Source organism: Papio anubis, chromosome 11 (genome assembly GCF_008728515.1).
Source record: "Papio anubis isolate 15944 chromosome 11, Panubis1.0, whole genome shotgun sequence".
In the NCBI taxonomy this organism is placed as follows: domain Eukaryota; kingdom Metazoa; phylum Chordata; class Mammalia; order Primates; family Cercopithecidae; genus Papio; species Papio anubis.
This window is the reverse complement of record NC_044986.1, coordinates 1,365,563-1,385,743: the sequence shown is the minus strand read 5'-3', so window position 1 is coordinate 1,385,743 and position 20,181 is coordinate 1,365,563. Positions and strand designations below refer to the sequence as shown.

General features: G+C 50.4%; 1 protein-coding gene across 1 annotated transcript; it reads right to left on the bottom strand.

Annotated features, from left to right (window-relative positions):
- Nucleotides 1-4,378: 4,378 nt before the first annotated feature.
- BNIP3 (BCL2 interacting protein 3) lies at nt 4,379-18,541 on the bottom strand. The gene is given in 7 exon segments (XM_003904425.5): nt 4,379-5,257; nt 7,471-7,620; nt 7,697-7,803; nt 9,703-9,787; nt 10,440-10,590; nt 18,276-18,378; nt 18,380-18,541. Coding segments are annotated over 7 exon segments (786 nt in total). The 5' UTR covers nt 18,524-18,541; the 3' UTR covers nt 4,379-5,211.
- Between the last annotated feature and the right edge of the window lie 1,640 nt (nt 18,542-20,181).

The window sequence follows — 20,181 nt, the reverse complement described above, 5'->3', positions numbered from 1 at the left end:
AACCTAAATATGTGAACACAGTGTAACCCTGGCTCTTACTGAAGTGTTTTTTCTTAAAGAAGCTGTGAACTGGTCACACGTACACCGTTCACAAGTCCCCAGAGGAGGGTGACAAAGTCTTGCCCTTGTGAATCATTTTGGATACTTGTTTCTTGGGGGTACTTCAGTTTTTGTACAAACACAAAATAAGATTCACTCGTTTCCTGTTTCTACACATGGGGTAGTAACCTGTGCATGCCGGGGGGCACTTGGCTGTCCTCACTGCACGCGCCTGGGCAGGCTGTCCTCACCCATTTGCGAAGCCGCCTCACTGGCCGCTGCACGGTGGCGTCGCCTCACATGTGGGACGCGGCTTCTGACGCCACAGGGCTCTGCTCTGAGGCTCTGCCTTTCTAACAAGCCCCCAGGCAGCGCTGATACCCCTCATCCAGGGACCACACTTTTTTTTTTTTTTTTTTAAGTAAAAAGGTATATTTTCCTTCTTAGTGTTGTACTTTGGAATAATTTTGAACAGGTTTTGGAAATCCTGCAGCCTTCACCCAGCCGCCTAACTGGTGTCTCCTGCAGCCTCGTGCGGACTCGCACCGTGCAGGGCTAGCAGCCTCAGCTGCACCTGTCTTGGCACCTGCCTGGCTGTCTCACAAGTGTCCATTTTTCCTGTCCAGGGCCCTTCCAATGGGCCCACATTGTATTTTGTTGTCTCCCTGTCTTCCAGTCTCTCCTGCAGTCTTTAGGGCCCGAGCACTTGGGAAGTGTGGGCAGGCATTTTGTAGACTCCTCCTCAATTTTAGTTTGCCTGATATTTTCTCGTGATTAAACTGCAATTATGCATTCTGGCAAGAACACGGAAGAGATCTGGCCTCCTCTGCATCAAATCAGGATGTAGGTGGTGTCTACCAGGTCTCTTCACTGTAGAGTCACTATTTTCCTTGGTGTAATGAGTATCTTGCAGGGACACAACGAGAATATCCTCTCAAGAACCCAGTAACTTTAGTTTCCGTCGACAAATCAGCAGTTATTGGTATTTGCCTCATGGTGACTTTCTATTATTATTATTTTTTTTGAGACAAATAACCATCACCAGCACCGGGACCCAGGGCTGGCCGCGCACAGGCTGCTGGAGGATCATTGCTTCCAGGCCTTTTTGTGGAGTGACACTTGGAACACCCCGCCACACACAGCTCCAGCTCTAACCGCGACTCACTGCTAAACCGAACCCAGCAAGCCCACGGCTTCATGCTGGCCTGCCTTGTGACTGTCCAGCGGTGGGAAATCAGGCTGTCATTATGTGTAACATCACACAATGTTAGTACGCCTGTGGTTTCAGGATTGCCAACCCATGGAAAGCAAATCCACTAGCAAGAGTATACTACGTTCTTTTTTTAAATATGTCACTTTAACCTTGCAGTATCCATCCCGAATGGTGTTCTCTGGCCATCATTTAGCTCAGCAGCCTACCCCTTCAGTGTGGTTTTAGTATTTGTAACAGTGAGGTTCCGTTATTGTAGGTATTCCATTTTGGATTCCCCCCACAATAGTTTATTGAATTTGGCAGCATGTGAAACATTCGTGTGGTTCTAAGTCTGTTACACAAAAAGCTGCACCCCTCCCACCCTCTTCCCATTTTCCATCTCCACCTGTTTCCACCCCGTGGTAACCAATCTCATTTATTTCTACCTTACCTCAGTTTTTTTTGCACAAATGAGCAGGTATGTGTATATATTTTGCTTAGCTTTTTCACATAAGTATACTACATATTTAAATAATCCTGTATTTTGTCCACCCATTTGCAGTTTGGACAGGGCTTAGCAGGTTCAGTTCATCTGTGCTCCAGACGGTCAGCGAGGGCATCGCTCCTGGCACTGGAGGATCCACAGGGGGGGACAACATGGCTGGCAGGGATGCTAGCTGCTGGGTCCTATCTGACCAGGCCTCTCTACTGAGCAACGTGGCTTCCTCCCAGCACGGCCAAGAGCATGTACCCCCAAAGAGACAGGAAGGGGCAGCTGCCAGCTTAAGGCTGGGTGGGCCCAGGAAGTGGTGCTGCACCACTGGCATCACTGCCTCCTTGTCCTGTTGGCAAGAGTCCAGAGCTGAAGGGGCACAGACCCACATCACTCATTAAGGGCGGTTGTAAAAAAAAAAAAACTAGGGGACTTTTTTTTTTTTTTTTTGGGACAGTGTCTTGCTCTGTCGCCCAGGCTGGAGTTCATTGGCGTGATTTCGGCTCACTGCAACCTCCACCTCCCGGGTTCAAGCAATTCTCCTGCCTCAGCCTCCCAAGTAGCTGGGACTGCAGGTGCACGCCGCCACACCTGGCTAATTTTCTTGTATTTTAGTAGAGATGGGGTTTCACCGTGTTGGCCAGGCTGGTCTCGAATTCCTGAGCCCAGGCAATCCACCCGCCTCAGCCTCCCAAAGTGCTGGGATTACAGGCGTGAGCCATGGTGCCTGGCCGGGGGCTGTCTTAAAACTGCTACAGGTTTCCTGTTTCAAAGAGCTGCTACCAAATGTTCTTTCCTTTCTGCTAGGGACACATCTATTTTTGCACCTTGCTTTACTTCACATTCCCTGGAAACCCCTCATCCCGAGCTCTTCCCCGCCGTGCCTGAGTGGCAGAGCGCCGGCCCTGCAGGGCAGCACTGTCGCTTACTCGCCTCTATGCATGGGCACCTCAATTGTTTCAAGTATTTTAATACAATCATGTTATAATAAATACTACCTATTTAGTTATATCCTCGTGCATGTGCACGTAGAAGTTTCTAGGTCTGTCTCCAGAGTGAATTCCTGGAAGTGGGTCATGCGTCCAAAGCATAGATGCAGGGCTGGAGTTTTTTGAGGTGTTGCCGACTCCTCTCTCGCAGCCATGCGCATTCCTTGTAAGCAACGTGTAGGCGTCCCGTTCCACACCCTAAGCAGTTGTGTATGGGCAAATGTCTGCATCGGAGTAAATATTAGCTAAATAGTGGCCAGGTGTACAATGTTTTTCTACCAAAATCATTTAGGTAATGTTAATTTTGTAAACTTGTTAATGAAATGAGTGGTGTGGGCAGTTACTTGTATTCACCACTGTAGAAAAGAAGGGCTGTTTACAAAAGCTATTCAGAAAGGCTCACTTACTGCCATTACCCTACCTCAAAGATAAAAACATGGATACACACATCAGACTTCGTTTTTAATGAATGTCTAATGTTACAATCTAATGAAAAACACCTCTAGAAAACTTGATTCTTGTCCCATCTGTCTAAAGCACTCCAGTCCCAGAGTTCTGGTTTTTTTGAAACAGGGTCTTCCTTGCTCTTGCCAGGCTGCGTGCACTATCCTGGCTCACTGCAGCCTTGAACTCCTGGGCTCAAGGGATCCTCCTGCCTCAGTCTCCCGAGCAGCTGGGGCTACAGGTGTGTGCCACCACACAAGGCTAAGTTTTGTATTTTTTGTAGAGACAGGGTCTTGCTATGCTCCCCCAGGCTGGTCTCGAACTTCTGGACTCATGTGATCCTCCTACCTGGGCCTCCCAAAGTGTTGGGATTACACGTGTGGAACCATCACACTGGCCCAGTCCCAGAGCTCGGTACCTCCAACTATTCTTTTTTTTTTTTTTTTTTTGAGATGGAGTCTCATTCTCCTTTCCCAGGCTGGGAGGCATGGATTTCTGCTCACCACCATCTCTGCCTCCCAGATTCCAGCGGTTCTCCTGCCTTAGCCTCCCAAGCAGCTGGGATTACAGGCACGTGCCATTGCTCTTGTTTCACTGGTATTTTATTAGAGATGGGGTTTCATCATGTTGGCCAGGCTGGTCTTGAACTTCTGACCTCAAGTGATCCGCCCACCTCGGCCTCCCAAAGTGCTGGGATTACAGGCGTGAGCCACTGAGCCCGGCCGTACAGCTGGTTTCACTGAGAGTTCAGCCATTATCATCTGTGAGGGGGACACGTGGTTGGCTTTGTTGTGTGCTAACTTTGATGGTGAGCAGGGGGTTCACTAAGCTCTGTAAGGTGCTGAAACTCCACGTTTGCGATGGAAGACAAACAGCAAACATATTTGCTCTAAAACAGAAACGAATTCCTTGACCAGCGTGCTTCGAAATGATCTCAGACTATTCTGAGGTTAAATTATATAAAGGAATTCTGATGTCATGCCATCCACTTCCTCCAGAAGTGACTGCTTCCAAGGTAGTATCAACAGAGATCTTTACAAATGACAATGTTAGATTTCACACCCGAATTACGCGTGGAAAGATGAAACACCAAGGCCTGGACAGGCAGCCTTTCTAAAAAGCTTGCTGTAGGAAAGATAATATCAAAATAGGGACCAGTCCTGGTTTCATCAAGAAGCTATTATGATGTCTGATTTGAAACCATATGTAAATACAGTAATCTGAAGGATTTGGCAAAGATTTATTTATTTTTTCCCCATTTCCAGTCTTTTAAAGTAGACACAGATTTGCTTAGAATAAAGCTGATTTTAAAAGCACACACAAGTTGGGCACAAAGGAGAGGATTAAATTCACCAATGCAGAGTGATAAAGAGGAAAAGACACTGAGCAGGTGCCTTCAGCAGAAAACTGATCATCCAAGGTGATTACCTAATGATCGGAGACTTAATTCCTTATACTGCAAAAGCAAGAAGAGTTTAGTGTATGAACGGTACAGCTGAGTTTGTAGCTCTCTCTTAGTTTCTGTTGATTACGAACAATTAGCATAGTTATGTATAATCTTTAGTAGACAACCTGCATCCATTTAAATTAAATAATACTTTCTACAATAGTGTGATATATAAGGCCACAATATTTATTTTGGACAAACCCCTTAAAGTAGCGATTTTATTATCAATGTTATTCATTCTTTTGAAATATAAAGTACTTCAACTGAATTAAGGTTGCAGATAATTTTTAAAATACAACATACATCAGGAATAGGATATTAAAATTATATTCAGGTATTTATATCTAATATCCAAATTCACTACCAAATTTTTACAATAGATATTAATCAGTCTGACATGCTTATTAATTGACCTCATAGGTATAATTATAGATCAACATGATTTTAGTGTCTGTTGTTTTGTTTTACTAAATTAGGAACGCAGCATTTACAGAACAAATAAACACAAGTGACGCGGCCACCCCAGGATCTAACAGCTCTTCAGTGAGCTGCATTGCAAGCTCAGAAGTAATCCCACTAATGAACCAAGTCAGACTCCAGTTCTTCATCAAAAGGTGCTGGTGGAGGTTGTCAGACGCCTTCCAATATAGATCCTTAACAGAAAAAGGAATCAGTAGTTAATGTATCTTGTGATTCCCAGGAGATTGTGTTACAGCTGAAACAGGGTAGCTCACTGTGGTTAGAGCTTATGCAAGAGACTGGTGATTTTATATCCATTATAAAAATTTTGTAATGAATCTATCTGTAATCTTTTACCGAGTGTTTTATCAATATGTATTTTGTATTAATTAGAAAACATCAGATTGTATTCTTGCCTAGAAGGATCACCAAACTGAAACGCTGTTTCCAGACAGAAAGCTGCTTTGTTCCAACTCAATGCTGGGGGAAGTCACCTACCAGGGCAAGATGGTGTTGCCAGTTCATCGCCACCAGCCTCACCAAGGTCAACTGCTTAAAAATGAAGACCCTGCCCTCACGTGGTTTAAGTTCAGTAGTGGGAGAGATGTCCCAAACTAAAGATGCAGGAGTGTCGGCAATAGAGAGGCTCGCTCCAGCGGACCAGCGGGCATCACTGCAGGAGGGAGGAGGATGGGTCTCCAGGAAAGGGGGCAGAATCGGAAGCCTGGCTGGCCTGGCCTGTGGGTGGTGGGGTGGGCACTATGAGCACAGACCTTGCTGCAGCAGCTTTCGGGGGCAGATTTTATAGTGCAGTTCCGGACCTATGGGCGCTAGTGGTACTGTGAGCACAGACAGTGCTGGCCTATGGGCAGTGGTGCGGTGGGTACTGTGAGCACAGACAGTGCTGGCCTATGGGCAGTGGTGCGGTGGACACTGTGGGCACAGACCATGCTGCAGCAGCCTTCGGGGCAGATTTTATAGTGTGGTTCTGGAAAGCTGCTGAGGGGGTGTGGGTCACCAGTGGCAGTATCAGGCTCTGAAAACCTGAGCAGGACAGAGGACAGTAGTTGGGAAGCAGTGGCTGCAGAAATCCATCCTGAAAGGAAGGGCTAAACCTCGTATTTAAAATGAGGATCCTGAGGCCTTGCCCCCGGAGTCTGCTTGACAGTTCTGGAAAAGGCTCCAGAAAGCAAACTGCCTGGTGATGCTGATGCAGTCTGTGGGTCTGACTCCAAAAAGCACTGGCAGAAATAAAGGTGACGGGGGTGGACGTGAGAATGTGTACAAGAGCTAGGAGAAAGCCGTACACATGGGAGGGCGAGGTGGAGACATGGCAGCACTCAGGCCCCGGCCCAGGAAACTCAGTGGCTTTTATCCCGTTTCCTTCGACCCCAGATGTGAGCCCTCTGGCCAACGGAACCCACCTGCCCCCAGTGGCATTCCAGTCTTTCCAGTCTGTCTAATACACAGCAGCCATAGAACACTGTTTGCACACCAGGACTAGATCCCTCCTCCCCACTGAGAGAGGGTGGGACCAGCCCTAAGAGGAGCGGTTTTGGCTTCCCGCTCTGGCTCTTCACCACTGCTGCAGCTAACGCTCTTGAGAATCCACAGTGGCACCTGCCTGGTCTCTGTGTTTTCTGCAGAATTAGTTAGTATAAGAAGCCAGAAAAGGTCAGGCATGGTGGTTCACACCTGTAATCCCAGCACTTTGGAGGCCGAGGTGAGCGATTACTTGAGTTCGAGATCAGCCTGGGCAACATGGTGAAACCCCGTCTCTACTAAAAATACAAAAATTAACCAGGCATGGTGGTGGGCACCTGTAATCCCAGCTACTCAGGAGGCTGAGGCAGGAGAGTCGCTTGAACCTGGGAGGCAGAGTTTGCAGTGAACCGAGATCACGCCACTGCACTCCAGCCTGGGCAACAGGAGCGATACTCAAGCCAGAAAAATCAGAGACCGCACTGGTTTCTTTATTGCTGAGAGTTAAGTAGAACAACAGTCCGGTCCTGGAGGAAGTACAGCAAGTAACTGAGGCCCTCCATCTACAGCAGACAGCTGGGGGCGGCCCCACCATGCAGTACTACGCAGAAATGAGACTGCTTTTAACTACACACAGGACAAAGGTCAGACATAAGAATCCCTGCTGTGACTCCATTTATATACAGTGAGCAACAGGCAGACTCGTCCATGCCACACAGCACCACAGGGCGCCTGTGCTGGGGCCTTTTGGGGCTGTAGGCTTGTGGTTTCTTGACCTGAACAGTGACTGTGGGTGTGTTTGCGAAAATGCACCAAGCTGTAACTGATGAGCCGGACTTCAGGAAATAGTTTACGAATAAATCACCGCGACCCAGAATTGCCCCACGACATGCCATGGCGGGAGTCAGAGAGTCACATCACCTACCCCAATCCGATGGCCAGCAAATGAGAGAGCAGCAGAGACGGAAGGAAAACTTTCAGGAACTCCGCAGAGAATATGCCCCCTTTCTTCATGACGCTCGTGTTCCTCATGCTGAGGGTGGCCGTGCGCTTCGGGTGTTTAAAGAGGAACTCCCTGAGGCGGGAAGAAACGTGTCAGCCGATGTGTCCTCTGTCAAGGGGAGCCCCCGTGACACTGAGAACACACTCACTTGGGGGGAATATTTTCCGGCCGACTTGACCAATCCCATATCCAGTCTGAGTTTTTCTTCAAGATGCTTTCAACTTCTTTCCTTCTCTCAATATCATCTTCCTCAGACTAAGATAAAGTCGATGTTAAATGCCGATTAACGTACCACACATGACACCCACCTCCCACCCGAGCTTCACAACTGCAGGCTCCATTCAAGAGCCCAAAGGCACATGTCACTGCCCCGGACTGTGGTCCAAGGGGAGTCCTGGGGCTGGGGGCCTTCCCCGGGCCGTACCACACTCCCGGCTCCCGGCTCGCTCGCCTCCTCCAGGTACAGATCACCTCGGGGGAGTCCCACCCAGGGCGTAAATACATCTGGTTCACTGTGAGATGCTGGAGTACTGACAGCGGCAAACACTGTCCTAGGGAAGTCACGTGACATGAGGGCAAAGATGGTGACTGCAGCACTGGTTATAACAAAAGAAAATGAAAACAGCCGAAAATGGCTCAAAACAGGGACATGACGAAGGAAACGGACACTGGATAGTGAGCAGGTTTACAAGATGCTTCCGGGAAAAGCAGGAGGGAAAAGGCAGAAATGTACACACAACCACAGCTGCGGCCAAATCCTCAGAATTATATAACAGCACGAAACATTAAAGAGGACTTTAAATCCGAGAGTCTCAGTGCTTCTCTACTTTTTTGCATTTTCAGAATTCTGTACCTGAACATCTAATTCCTTTTAAAACTAAGGGGAAATTTTTGTTTTAAAACAGTGAAAACGACAATACCCTGTCTCAAAAAAAAAGAAATAAAATTGAAAATCAGAATATAGCTCCCCAAACCCACCAAACATCTGGGTATACCCAAGCTGGATATAGCCCCATGTGCCGAGGAGCGGGCCGCACGCCCTGGGGTGCACCCACACATCCACAGCCAGGGCTCCCGGGGCTCCCAAAATCATGCTGCGCTCTGGAACCCTCAGAGTGGGGCCAGGGGGATGTCCCTGAGAAGGCCTGGGTAACAGGGACTCCTTGTTTCCTTGGTGAAGGAAGCCTTGAGGGAAGCTAGCACTGAAGAGCCAGCTACTAATCCTGCCTGGAAGGCCATGCTTCCTCACAGAGCTTCCAAAATACAGAACACGGTCCGTCGTTAAAGTTCTCACCATCAACAAACACCCAAGAAAACATTTATCGCGCATCTCGTCTGCAACAAGGTAAGTAAGGCACTACCAGATATAACTGAGCAAGACAGTACTGATCACTGCCTCGAACCCTATCTGCGAAGGGAGAATGATAGTAAACCAAGGCAATAACCCGAGGCACACTTTTTCCTCTAAGACTCCGTTTTCACAACAATGCTGAATGACGGCATGTAAAGCCCATTAAGTATCTGTTACCATTAGAAAAGTCATCTCAGGCTGGACATGGAGTCTCACACCTATAGTCCCAGGATTTTGGGAGGATCACTTGAGCCCTGGAGTTCAAGACCAGCCTGGGCAACACAGGGAGACCCCGTCTCTACAAAAAACTTTTTTTAAAAAAGATGATCTTACACTAAATTACCAGGTTGATCAGCCACTAATGCACTGCTCAGGCACCAGTTAGCTCAGGACTAATGCTAGGAAAGGCACAGGGTGTAATTTCCAGCAGGCAGTGACAATGTCTAATGAGGAGGACACCTCAGAGTCACAGCCACAGTGACCGAATGGCCTCAAATGGCCCCGCGGGTAACGCCTGAGTCCCACACAGCATGCAAGTATTAAAACCCACTCACTGTCCAACTAACCACCACAAGGAAAGACCAGCCAGTAGCTGGCTCACTGCCACCCTTTCCAGTGGTCCCTCCCTCCTCTCTAGGCTGCAGCCACCAGGGAGCCCTTCCTCCTTTCCAGTGTATCCCTGATGGCAGGCAGGGACACCCTTAAAGCCCGACTTTTCTCTGAGGTGCTCAATTACATTTTAAACCATTTCCTGTACAAACAGATCACAAATACTTATGACTCACATTCTTCTTCCAGCTTACCTGTGAGCTGTTTTTCTCTCCAATGCTATGGGTATCTGGTTCAGAGGCTCTGTTAGTATCTTGTGGTGTCTGTGAGCGAGGTGGGCTTGGCAATGTGAATAGAATGAGAAAAACAACATCATATGAACATTCTATCATTAGAAGCTCAAACCCCAAAGGCCTCCAGCCGCCTCCGTGATGAGGGGCTCTAGCCAGTGTGCGTCTTCCCTTCCACCCAGCACCAGCCAGAGCCAAACTACTCCTCAGCCCTGTCGGCTGAGCCCGACAGGAGTTAGCTAGCCAGTCTTCAGAGAAGAGGCGGGGGGGAGGCAGCTGGCGAGCGGCTGGCTTTGTCACCTGCCGCCTTCACGGTCTGTTGCACAGTTCTCAAGGGCACGCGACCTTTGACCACTCAGCCACTCTACCCTGGAGTCGCTCAGAAGTGCTGCTACCCAGGAACCACTCCTGCGACCACGGCCCTGCTGAGGCGCGTCAGGAACCACTCCTGCGACCACGGCCCTGCTGAGGCGCGTGAGTGCGTTTCTCAGAGCGGGGTTCGTGGCTGTTCTGCTGCCTACTGGCGACTTGAACATGGCTCCCCACAGACTAAGTCCCAGGACGCTGCATCCCCAAAGAGGGCAGCAGGAGCCACTCCCGAACGCGGCCTGAGGGGAACAGCAGCCCCCTGTCCTAGAGGTGACTGTCACCCACTGAAGACATCAGCACTGTAACGCGTACGCTTGCTGGCGTGCACCTACCTGTCACAGTGAGAACTCTTGGAGCTACTCCGTCCAGACTCATGCTGTGCGTCCAGCAGTATTTTTTCCATGTCACCATTATAAATAGAAACCGAGGCTGGAACGCTGCTGCCGTTCCCATTATTGCTGAAGTGCAATTCCACCCAGGAGCCTGGTGGGAACAAAAAAAGGGGCACAGATGGAATTTTCTACCCACTCTGGAATCTGGTCTTAATATCTAACCAGCCTGCCCCTCCATTTCCAAGAGGTAGCCATGGTGACACGCCAGGAACCATCCCTTAACCCCACCTTGAAGACATCCCTCTGCCCACTTGCATGGCAGTGACTGTCTACACACACACTCTCTGGGTACAGGAAGGAAGCCTCCTGGGGCTGAGACCACATATCTGTCCATGTCTTGCAGTCCGTTTATACCAAGCAAATGTCCAGGAACTCTGCTGAGTCGCCAGAATCCAATTAGAATGCTTTCTTGCAGTGAGCTTCTCTAAGAAAAAGGCTATTATTTGGAAAAAGGGGTCTTAAAAAAATAATGTCAACATAAGCTTAAGGGATTTAAAGTTTTCTTTAAAAGGTTTGACCTCTATTTTCTGTTTCTTTTAGAGACGGAGTCTCATTTTGTCACCCAGGCTGGAGTGCAGCGGCACAATGAAGGCTCACTATAATCTCAAACTCCTGGGTTCAAGCCATCTTCTAGCTGACGCCTCCGGAATAGCTGGAACTACAGGCATGCACCACTACTCCTGGCTATTTTTTTTAGGAGATGGGGTCTTGCTATGTTGCCCAGGCTGGTCTCGAACTTCTGGGCCCAAGCAATCTTCTCACCTCGGCCTCCCAATGTGCTGGGATTACAGGTGTGAGCCACCATGCCCAGCCTCTATTACTTGTATTTTGTGGCTTACTTTGCATGTATTTAATTTCTAACAATGTTAAACACGATTTTACAAGTTTGCTAGCCATCTGGATAGCATCTTTTTTGAACTGGTTCTTCAAATCTCTCATTCTTTTCTATTATCTGTCTTATTTGTGGGCACCCAGCAGTATTTTTTCCTTGTCACCATTATAAATAGAAACTGAGGCTGGAACGCTGCTCCCGTTCCCTTACTGCTAAAAGTGCAATTCTGGGATAATTCTGTACTCTAGATATGCATTTTTCTGGGATAATTCTGTACTCTAGATATGCATTTTTCTGCATATTTAAATGCGTTGCAAGTAACTTTCACTTGGTAGCTTGTTCTTTTCACTTACCATGCCTTCTGATGTACAGAAGTTCTTGATTTTACTTCAGTCAAATGTAGCAGTCCCTTCCTGAGCTATTCTGTTCTGTTCTGTTATTTTCACATAGCTCTACTGTTATGACATTCACATTTAGATCCAAAATCTACGTGGATTAATTTTTCCACTGATGTGATACGGATGCCCCATTTATTGCAGGCAGCTCCCACCTCGCTTCTGCTCTGCGCTGCTTCCTTTGTCAGACATGAAGCGTGCACATAGGCACACGTCTATTTCTGGGCCCAGGATAATTTCTCTACTTTGTGTCATAGGTTTATTTATTTAAAGCAAATCTGGTAAAAGCTTCCTCTGGTAGCGTATGGAGGATGGAGTGCAGTGGGAGGAAAGTGCAGGTCACAAAAGATGGAGAAACTTACGGAGGAGAACAATGGAATTATCTCATTTTGCGGTCACTATAATTTGAGTAAGTAGAATAATCACCCTGAGCTGCTGACTGTCCTTAAACCAACACAGCACTACCAACACCATGCTATTAGAGGGAACGGAGCAGCCTCTTCATCCGTCATGTTCACTGGAAGCAAAGGCAGGCGTTCAGCCTTCCACACACACTAGGCATCTCTCCTGAAAGAGGCCTGGCCCAGCCTCAATACGCCACTTGTTGCTGAGTATATTTCATATTAACCAGAAAAAAGCAAACCAAAGGCCCAGGAAAGAAATGTGGATTTGCAACTTATACCATCAAACAGCCTCCAGTAAGTTGCTAACGAAATGATCACACAGATTTTCAAATTAACACATGACTGTTCTCTTTGGCCTCTCACGTTGCCTCATGTCCTGGCCCACAAGAAGCACATCCCTAATACAAAGGCAGGCCAGGGTCTGTCTTGGAGCCTGGAGCTCACTGCAGGAGAAAGGCCCAGGCCAGTCTGCCCCACACTCTGGCAGAGGCTACACGGTGCCTTCCGAGATGGATAGACCACACCATTCCTGAAACCGCTCATCTGACTAGACAGTATGGCCAAAAGTGTTGTTCAGATATCTGACGATATGGAACACAAATGGAGCTTGAAGATGTCTCTTCTCCGATGCCACTCTTATCATCAAATGTGGGACACCAAGTCACCACCACCGGGGTAGTCCAACGATTCAATTCCATTCTGACTATCTACCTAGAGTTAGTGTCGAGCCCACAAGGCTGTTCCCACAGATGCAAGTGGAGAATGGGGTGTCCAGGTTACCCACATTTTTGCCAGTCCCTCTACCTACTCAGGGGATCCCACACACCCCCCTCAGGTTCAATAATTTGCTACAACTCATAGAACTCAGAAAAACATTTTACTTTATCAATTTACCAGAAACAATTACAGAGGAGCCAAATGGAAATGACATACAGCCCAGATCCCCACCTACCCCACACATCCCAACCCTAACCCCAACCACGCTCTCTGAGATGAGACACCCACCTACCCCACATCCCAACCCTAACCCTAACCAGACCCCCCTACCCCACACATCCCAACCCTAACCCCAACCATAACCCCAACCATGCTACCCGTACCTCATGGCTCCCCCATCTCCATCTCCAGTCCTCTCCCCTCCTAGGAGGGGCTTCCCTGGGAATTTCTACCTCAAATAACTAGCCTGGGGCCGCCCTCCAACCGCTGTATTAGCAGTGTATTCTGAAGGGGCTCCTTACAACTCACACCAAAAATGGTGAACCAAGGAGCACTTTTGGAGCACACTGCTGACAGGGTGACTATGAATAACACACACACTGGTCAGGCTGCTCTGCCTATGGAGTTGCCACCCTTTTATTCTTTTACTTCCTTAATAAACGTGCTTAAGACACTTATTGGCACAGTGGCACACGCCCGTAATCCCAGCACTTTGGGAGGCTGAAGCAGGCGGGATCACCTGAGGTCAGAAGTTGGAGACCAGCCTGACCAACATGGTGAAACCCCGTCTCTACTAAAAATACAAAATTAGCTGGGCGTGTTGGGTGCCTGTAATCCCAGCTACTCGGGAGGCTGATGCAGAAGAATCGCTTGAACCCAGGAGGTGGAGATTGCAGTGAGGCGAGACCTGCCACTGCACTCCAGCCTGGGCAACAAGAGTGAAACTCTGTCTCCGGGGGGGGAAAAAAAAGGACACTTACTGCTCAGGAAATCCCAGGGGTTGAGGTGCTCTGCACCGGGAAGTAGGGTCAAGACCAAACACATGTATCTATCACACAAGGGGCAAGCTGAAGACGATAGGGAGAGGAAGATAAAGTGGAGACAAGTGTATCTCTGTCTTCCTCTCTCTGTGCTACTGTAACAGAATCCCACAGACTAAGTGATTTACCAACAGAAATTGATCTCCCTTCTAGAGGCTGGGAAGTCCAAGATCCAGGCACCAACATCTGGTGTCGGGGGAGGGCCTTCCTGCCCCATCCCTTCAATGAGGGCACAGAGGGACCTACCTCCCTCCATCCAGCCCCTCAGAGCACTAATCCCATTCACTAGAGAGGAGCCCCCATGGCCAAGCCACCTCTTAAAGGTCCACCTTTTACTACCATACCACGGGCAACATGGGGAGGACATATTCAAACCAAAGCAGTGCTTTTTAAAAATCGCCCCAGAAAAGATCCTAAAAATCCAGGAAACAAAAAAAACCCATTCCGGATTGTCTATGGCTAATGACTTTGGGCCCAAAAGCTGTATTCCCAGGAATGATTTACTAAGGGACAGGAGTTTTATTATTAACCTACAGCAACCGGGTAGGAAAGGCACTTCCTGGAGAATGCAGCATGCTGCGTATCTACTCACATGTTACAGTTCTCCACTCAGATCATTCACCTTTTCAAAGAAAGATGGGGAGTGAGGTTGCTTAATGACCTTAGAAAACCTGCTCATAATCACAAGTAGTTTACTTCAAATAACTGTAGCATAATTAGGCCCCAGAAAGAAAGGTGCTGCTGTGGCTGCTGCAACAAAAGCCCTCCTTCCTAATCTCGTTTCGCCTCCCTCTCCTTAGGTTCCTCCCCCTCCTTCCTTAGTTATAATTTACAGTGCTAACAAGACACACAGCCAGTAAGTCTTACCTCCCTTCTATATCAAGGCAGATGAGATTTTGAAAAGCCTAGACTATATTTACATCACATTACAAAAAGAAAACTGATAGGTCTATCTCAGAGACAGAATACACTCCAACAAGAGTTCTTAATCCATGTCTTATTCTCACTTTATGTAAAAAAAAAAAAAAAAGAAAGAAAAGAAAAGAAAATCATCTGACATTCAGCTTCTCTAGGTGCCCGAAGCAGTTCTCTCTCCAGTGACAGACTCCGGGGAATGCCTTCGATTCATTGCCCTCTGTATGTCCCCAGGGCAACTCCCTGGGTCCCATTCTTCAACATGGATTCACTGGCCACAGCCATGAGCCCCACGTGGAGTAAACACAGGGCCAAGTTCTCAAGGCCACCCTATGCCCTAACCTGGGATGACAATCTCAACTCTGGCTATGAAGGGAGAATCACCTGTGGTATTTTTTCATTGTTTTCCAAAAACCCAGCCTCAGCCCACTCTGAAAGTGACTATTTGGGATGCTGGGGTGGAATCCAGAAAATAGACTGAAAAAGCTCTGGGATAAATGTCAGAAGAGAGGGAGGCAGCATCCCAGAAAAAAAGCCTGAAGCAGAGGCGCTGTGAACCCCAGAGGGAACTAGCACCCCCAAAACCATACAAAGGGCTTCTTCCCCAGGGGAGGTGGGCTCTAAGAAATTGCTGTTTTTACCTTTAAAGCTTCTCAGGTTAGTGTGGAGAGGAACAAAAGTGACTTGCCTGACAAAATATTTCAAGCATCAAGTCAGCCCGGTAGGTAAATCAGGTCCCTGGCTTCTAACGGCTCGTTTCCCTCGACCTTCCCCTTGCCAGGCTCTCCTCCAGGACCCTGGCCTATGGCACACAGTCTCAGGCATCTGGGCTCCAGGTATCCCACTGGTGCTTAATGCAGAGTCCTTGGCTTCTCCTTAAGTTGCCAGCCTTATCTTTCACTCCACCTCTAGAACCTCATTGTGACCATCTATGAAATGCAGGTCTTGGACAAGAATCTAGATGTCTGCAACCCCTTCAGGTCTCAAAGCACACAATGCTACAATTCCGCTCCAAAATAAGTGGAAGCATCTTTTCCCCTATTACAACTTTACCCATGGTGAGCTGCCTCTGACAAGAGAACCATCTGCCAGTTGCAGACACAGTAGTGGGTGAAGAGCTGAGGGCTTGGATCATTAAATACGGAAGCTCCAGAGTAAATGGGCAAGCAGTTTACTGAACTGATGCCCTCCTGGTGAAGACAGTGGGTCCTTCAAGGAAGTGATGCCGCGCAACCGTGACCCGGTCTCATCACAGAATCCTACCTCTCCTGCATGTCAGCAGTGACATGCCTAGGAGAAAAAGGCCAAGTTCTCGGCTGCAGTGAGCTATATAATGATTGTGCTACTGCACTCCAGCCTGGGCGACAAAGTAAGACTGGGCTCGTAAAAAATAAAGAGGAAAAAAAGGACGAATACGAGCATCCTGCGGGTCAACAACAATAGCCAGAATGATCAAGAGATAGAAAGGAACGGAATCAGCCCATTTTGCCGTCAACTCCTCAGGAAAAGCAGCTGGCCCCAGAGGGTACAGGCAGAGAGAGTGCTCGCTGCTTCCATCTGCGGGTCTGGCTGCGAGGCTCCCACAGTTCTCTGTTCCGAGGTAAACAAGGGGCAGTGAAATCAGAGGGGCAGAGGTGAGCGCTGCCTGGGCGAGCCACCGCTCCGCGCCGGATTTGCAGGCGGCTGGAGCCCGCGGGACAGGCCAACCCCGCCCACGCCGAGCCCACGGTGGCCCCGTCCTGACGCGCGGACACTCAGGGCGGCCCAAGGAATCGCCTACATGGGATCCACCCCGCGGGTAACTATCCTTTTACAGAATAAACAAAACAGAAAAACAAAAACCTCGCAACTCCGGCGCTGGCCGTCTTGCACTGCCAATGACTCAGCAGCCTGTGTAAGTTACATACTGGAGAGAGGACCGAGGCCCCCCCGGGGCCCCCTCCACCTCCCAGCGCCCAGATCCCAGCCAGGCAGTGAAACGCACAATGTCAAGAGTAACACAACCGGAAAATGGGTGATTTTATGGCAAAGAGTTTATAAAAACATCCCTTGGATTTTATAACAAAAGACAGGAAAACACCCCTTAATATATTCCAAAATAGTAATAGCCAATGTTTAAATTTCAAGAGGAAAAATCCGAATTACAGGATTTTTAAAAATATGGTTCTAGGCCAGGCGCGGTGGCTCAGACCTATTAATTCCAGCACTTTGGGAGGCCGAGGCGGGAGGATCGCTTGAGCCCAGTTCAGACCAGCCTGGGCAACATAGACCCCGTCTCTTAAAAAAAAAAAAAAAAAAAAAAAAAGTTAAAAAAATATGGTTGTAGTGTTCAAATATATATATATATTTAATATATTACAGTAACTAAGTCCTGCCTAGTAAAAATTTTTTTTTGTAATAAAATTAGCAACTCACTGAATTTATGTGAATACATGGTTTAAAAAAATCTCAATGAAGATTAAAAGTTCACAGTCAAGAGGTTTCAGCAGCCCGTTCCCAAGCTTATTTACATGCTAATTTTGCTTAGTAAACTCTGGCTTCAGAGAACACAAAGGTCAGCTGCCACCAGGTCCCTCCTCCTAGGCTTGGGCCCTAGGGACCCTGGGAAGGCGGCTTCAGTGTCCGCTTCCCTGAGCAAATGCTGTCTGGACTCTGACGCGGACCCACCGGGTGGGGAGGGTCTCCACGCCACCTGGCTGTGCGTGGGGCAAGTCCTGCACCCCGGGCCTGCGTTTCCCGCTGCGCGAACGCATGGTCTTGCGAATCTAGCCAAGGGCACAGGGCGAGCCTCTACTCGGGCATTAAGCAGGCTGTAACGACTGAGTGCGGCACTGGCAGCGTCCTTGTGCTTGTGTTTTCTTAACCCGTAAGTAATTTAAAGCTTTGTTTTGGAACGACCCTCTAGTAGAACTGGAACATGCCCATTAAATGCCGTATTTTAAAAACACTGTAACCCCCTCCCATCTCCGCCTTCACCCTTCAGGAAATCCTAAATCACCACGGATATAAACATTAATAACAAAATTAAAGCACATAACAGTCCACTGGCCACGCCTTGGTGTTTGGTCGTTAAAACCAATACGGGTCTGAACTACAGACCGCGGAGGGCAACGTGGACTTTGAGGCTTCTCGGACCAACTGCGAGACGCAGATTCACCTCCAGGTGGAATTCCAGCTTGGCGGAGCTGGAGAATCGGGGCTTTCCCGTGCGGTCCGACCCGGGTCCAAGCCAACCCCCGCCCGAGCGGCGAGGCCGCGAACCCCGGGCAGTACGTGGGGTCCCCACGCCCCGGGCTCCGCACGCCCACAGGAGGGGCGGGCACGGGAGGGGCGGGTGGCGCAGCCTCGCCCGGCCCGCGATGTCCCCCAGGCCTCCCCGGCAACCTCCCTTGGCGCCCCCTCGGCCTCCCTCTGGCCTTCCTCCAGGCTTCCCCCCGCGCCCCCTGGCTCCCGCGCCGCCTCCTCGGCCTCACCCTGCAGGCTCTCCTCCTGCATCCCGGGCGCTCCGTTCTGCGACATGGCGCCGGAGGGCGACTGCGGCGATGGGAGTCCGCGCCGGGCTGCGGGCTGCGGGCTGCGCTTCAGCTGCGGGCGCTGGGAAAGCGGAGGCAGGAGCGCCGCGGCCCAGCTGCGCTCCTGGACTGAGCCCAGCCCCGCCGCCCGGCGGGAGGAACTCACAGGGCGGGGCGGGGCCAGGCGGATCTGCGGCCGCGTCGCCCATTGGCCGCGACGCGGGGCCTGCGCGTGCGCACGGGCGTGGAGTGCGTGTGGCACGTGCGGCGCGTGCGCGGGGCGGGTCCTGGGGGTGGGCGAGGGGCTTGCGGTGCGCGGGACGCGGGCGGGGACAGGGGCGGGACGAGGGGCGCGCAGGCGCTGGGGCTTCAGCGACCGCCTGAGGTGAGCCGGAACGGGCGGGGCGCCGCGGCCTCGTGACGAGTGGGCTGCGAGGTCGCCGCCGCGGTAGGCGGTGGGCCGAGTCCTTTTAAAGGGGCGGTGGGGCCGGTGGGCGCCCTGGGCACTCGCTATCACGGGGACGGCGCTACGCGTCGGGGCGGGGCCGGTCTTTACATCCTGCGAGTGGGGAAACTGAGGCGCGGGGCTGGCGGCGCCGTGCGGGGGGCGTGAGGACGTGCAGGGAAGCGGCCGCTGCGGCTCCGAGACGGCCCGTGGGGTCGGGACCTGCGCCGGGGAGGGAGCTGCGAGCGGTGGCCGGAGTTGAGCGTCTCGGGACGGGGCCGCGCCCCCGGGTCTCTGCCCGCCCCGCCGGGGCTCCCCTGCGTGAACAGCGGGGCCCGTTGTATTTGGGGCGTCCGCCCGCAGGAAGAAGCGGAGGCTCGAGCAGGGTCGGAAGAGTCCCCCGAGGGAGACGCAGACCCAGGGGCCCGGGAGAGGCGCCGTCCGCCTCTGCGGCGAGGGGCTTCCGGGGGGCGAACGCGGTGTGGGGCGAGCGGTCCCCGGGGGTGGGCTGGGGCCTCCGCGGGTCACGCGGCGGAGTGGCGCTGGGCCAGGCCGGGTGGGTGCCCGGCTTCCGTGGGAGCCAGCCTGGCAGGGGGGCCTCGCGGCCTCGGGACCGGGAAGAGGCGCGCAGTCTTCAGAGGAAACTCAAGTTTTCTCATTTCCCGCTTTTGATCAAAAGTCTTCCTTTTTGAAAGCATTGTTGATCCAAATCCAAGTATCGAGGTGCGCCCCAGAAACGCTGCTTCCCAAACAGCCGTGCCTGGTTTTGCGGGGAAGGAGGACGCTTCCCGCCAAGGAACCAGGCTCTCAGAAGCTGAACCGAGGTCACAGCCGCGGAGCCAGACCTCAGTCGCTGCGTGCTTTTCATCGCTGCTCTTGCCTGTTGAATCGTCTCTAGTCTTTGGAGTGCCATGATCTTGGTTTTCTGAGAAGTAACAAACATCCAGAGGCCAACGTGGGGCACAAGCCTTTCATCTCAGCACTTTGGGAGGCCGAGGCGGGAGGATCGCTTGAGCCCAGGAGTTGGAGACCAGTCTGGGCAACATGGCGAAACACTTTCTCTACCAAAAAAATACAAAAAGTTAGCTGGGAATGGTGGCACCTGCTGTTGGAGGATTGCTTGAGCCCAGGAGGTAGAGGCTACAGTGAGCCATGATTAGGCCACTGCACTCCATCCTGGGCAACAGTGTGAGATCCTGTCTCAAAAAAAAAAAAAAGTAAAACAGCCAGAGATACATGGCATAACATTAATAATTTCAATAGTAGAACTGTAATGCTGGCCAGGCAGTGGCTCTTGTCTGTAATCCCAGCATTTGGGGAGGCCAACGCGGGAGGGTCACTTGAGCATGATAGTTCAAGACCAACCTGGGCAACACAGAAAGACCCCATCTCTATTAAAACAAAAATGCTACCAAGTACAGT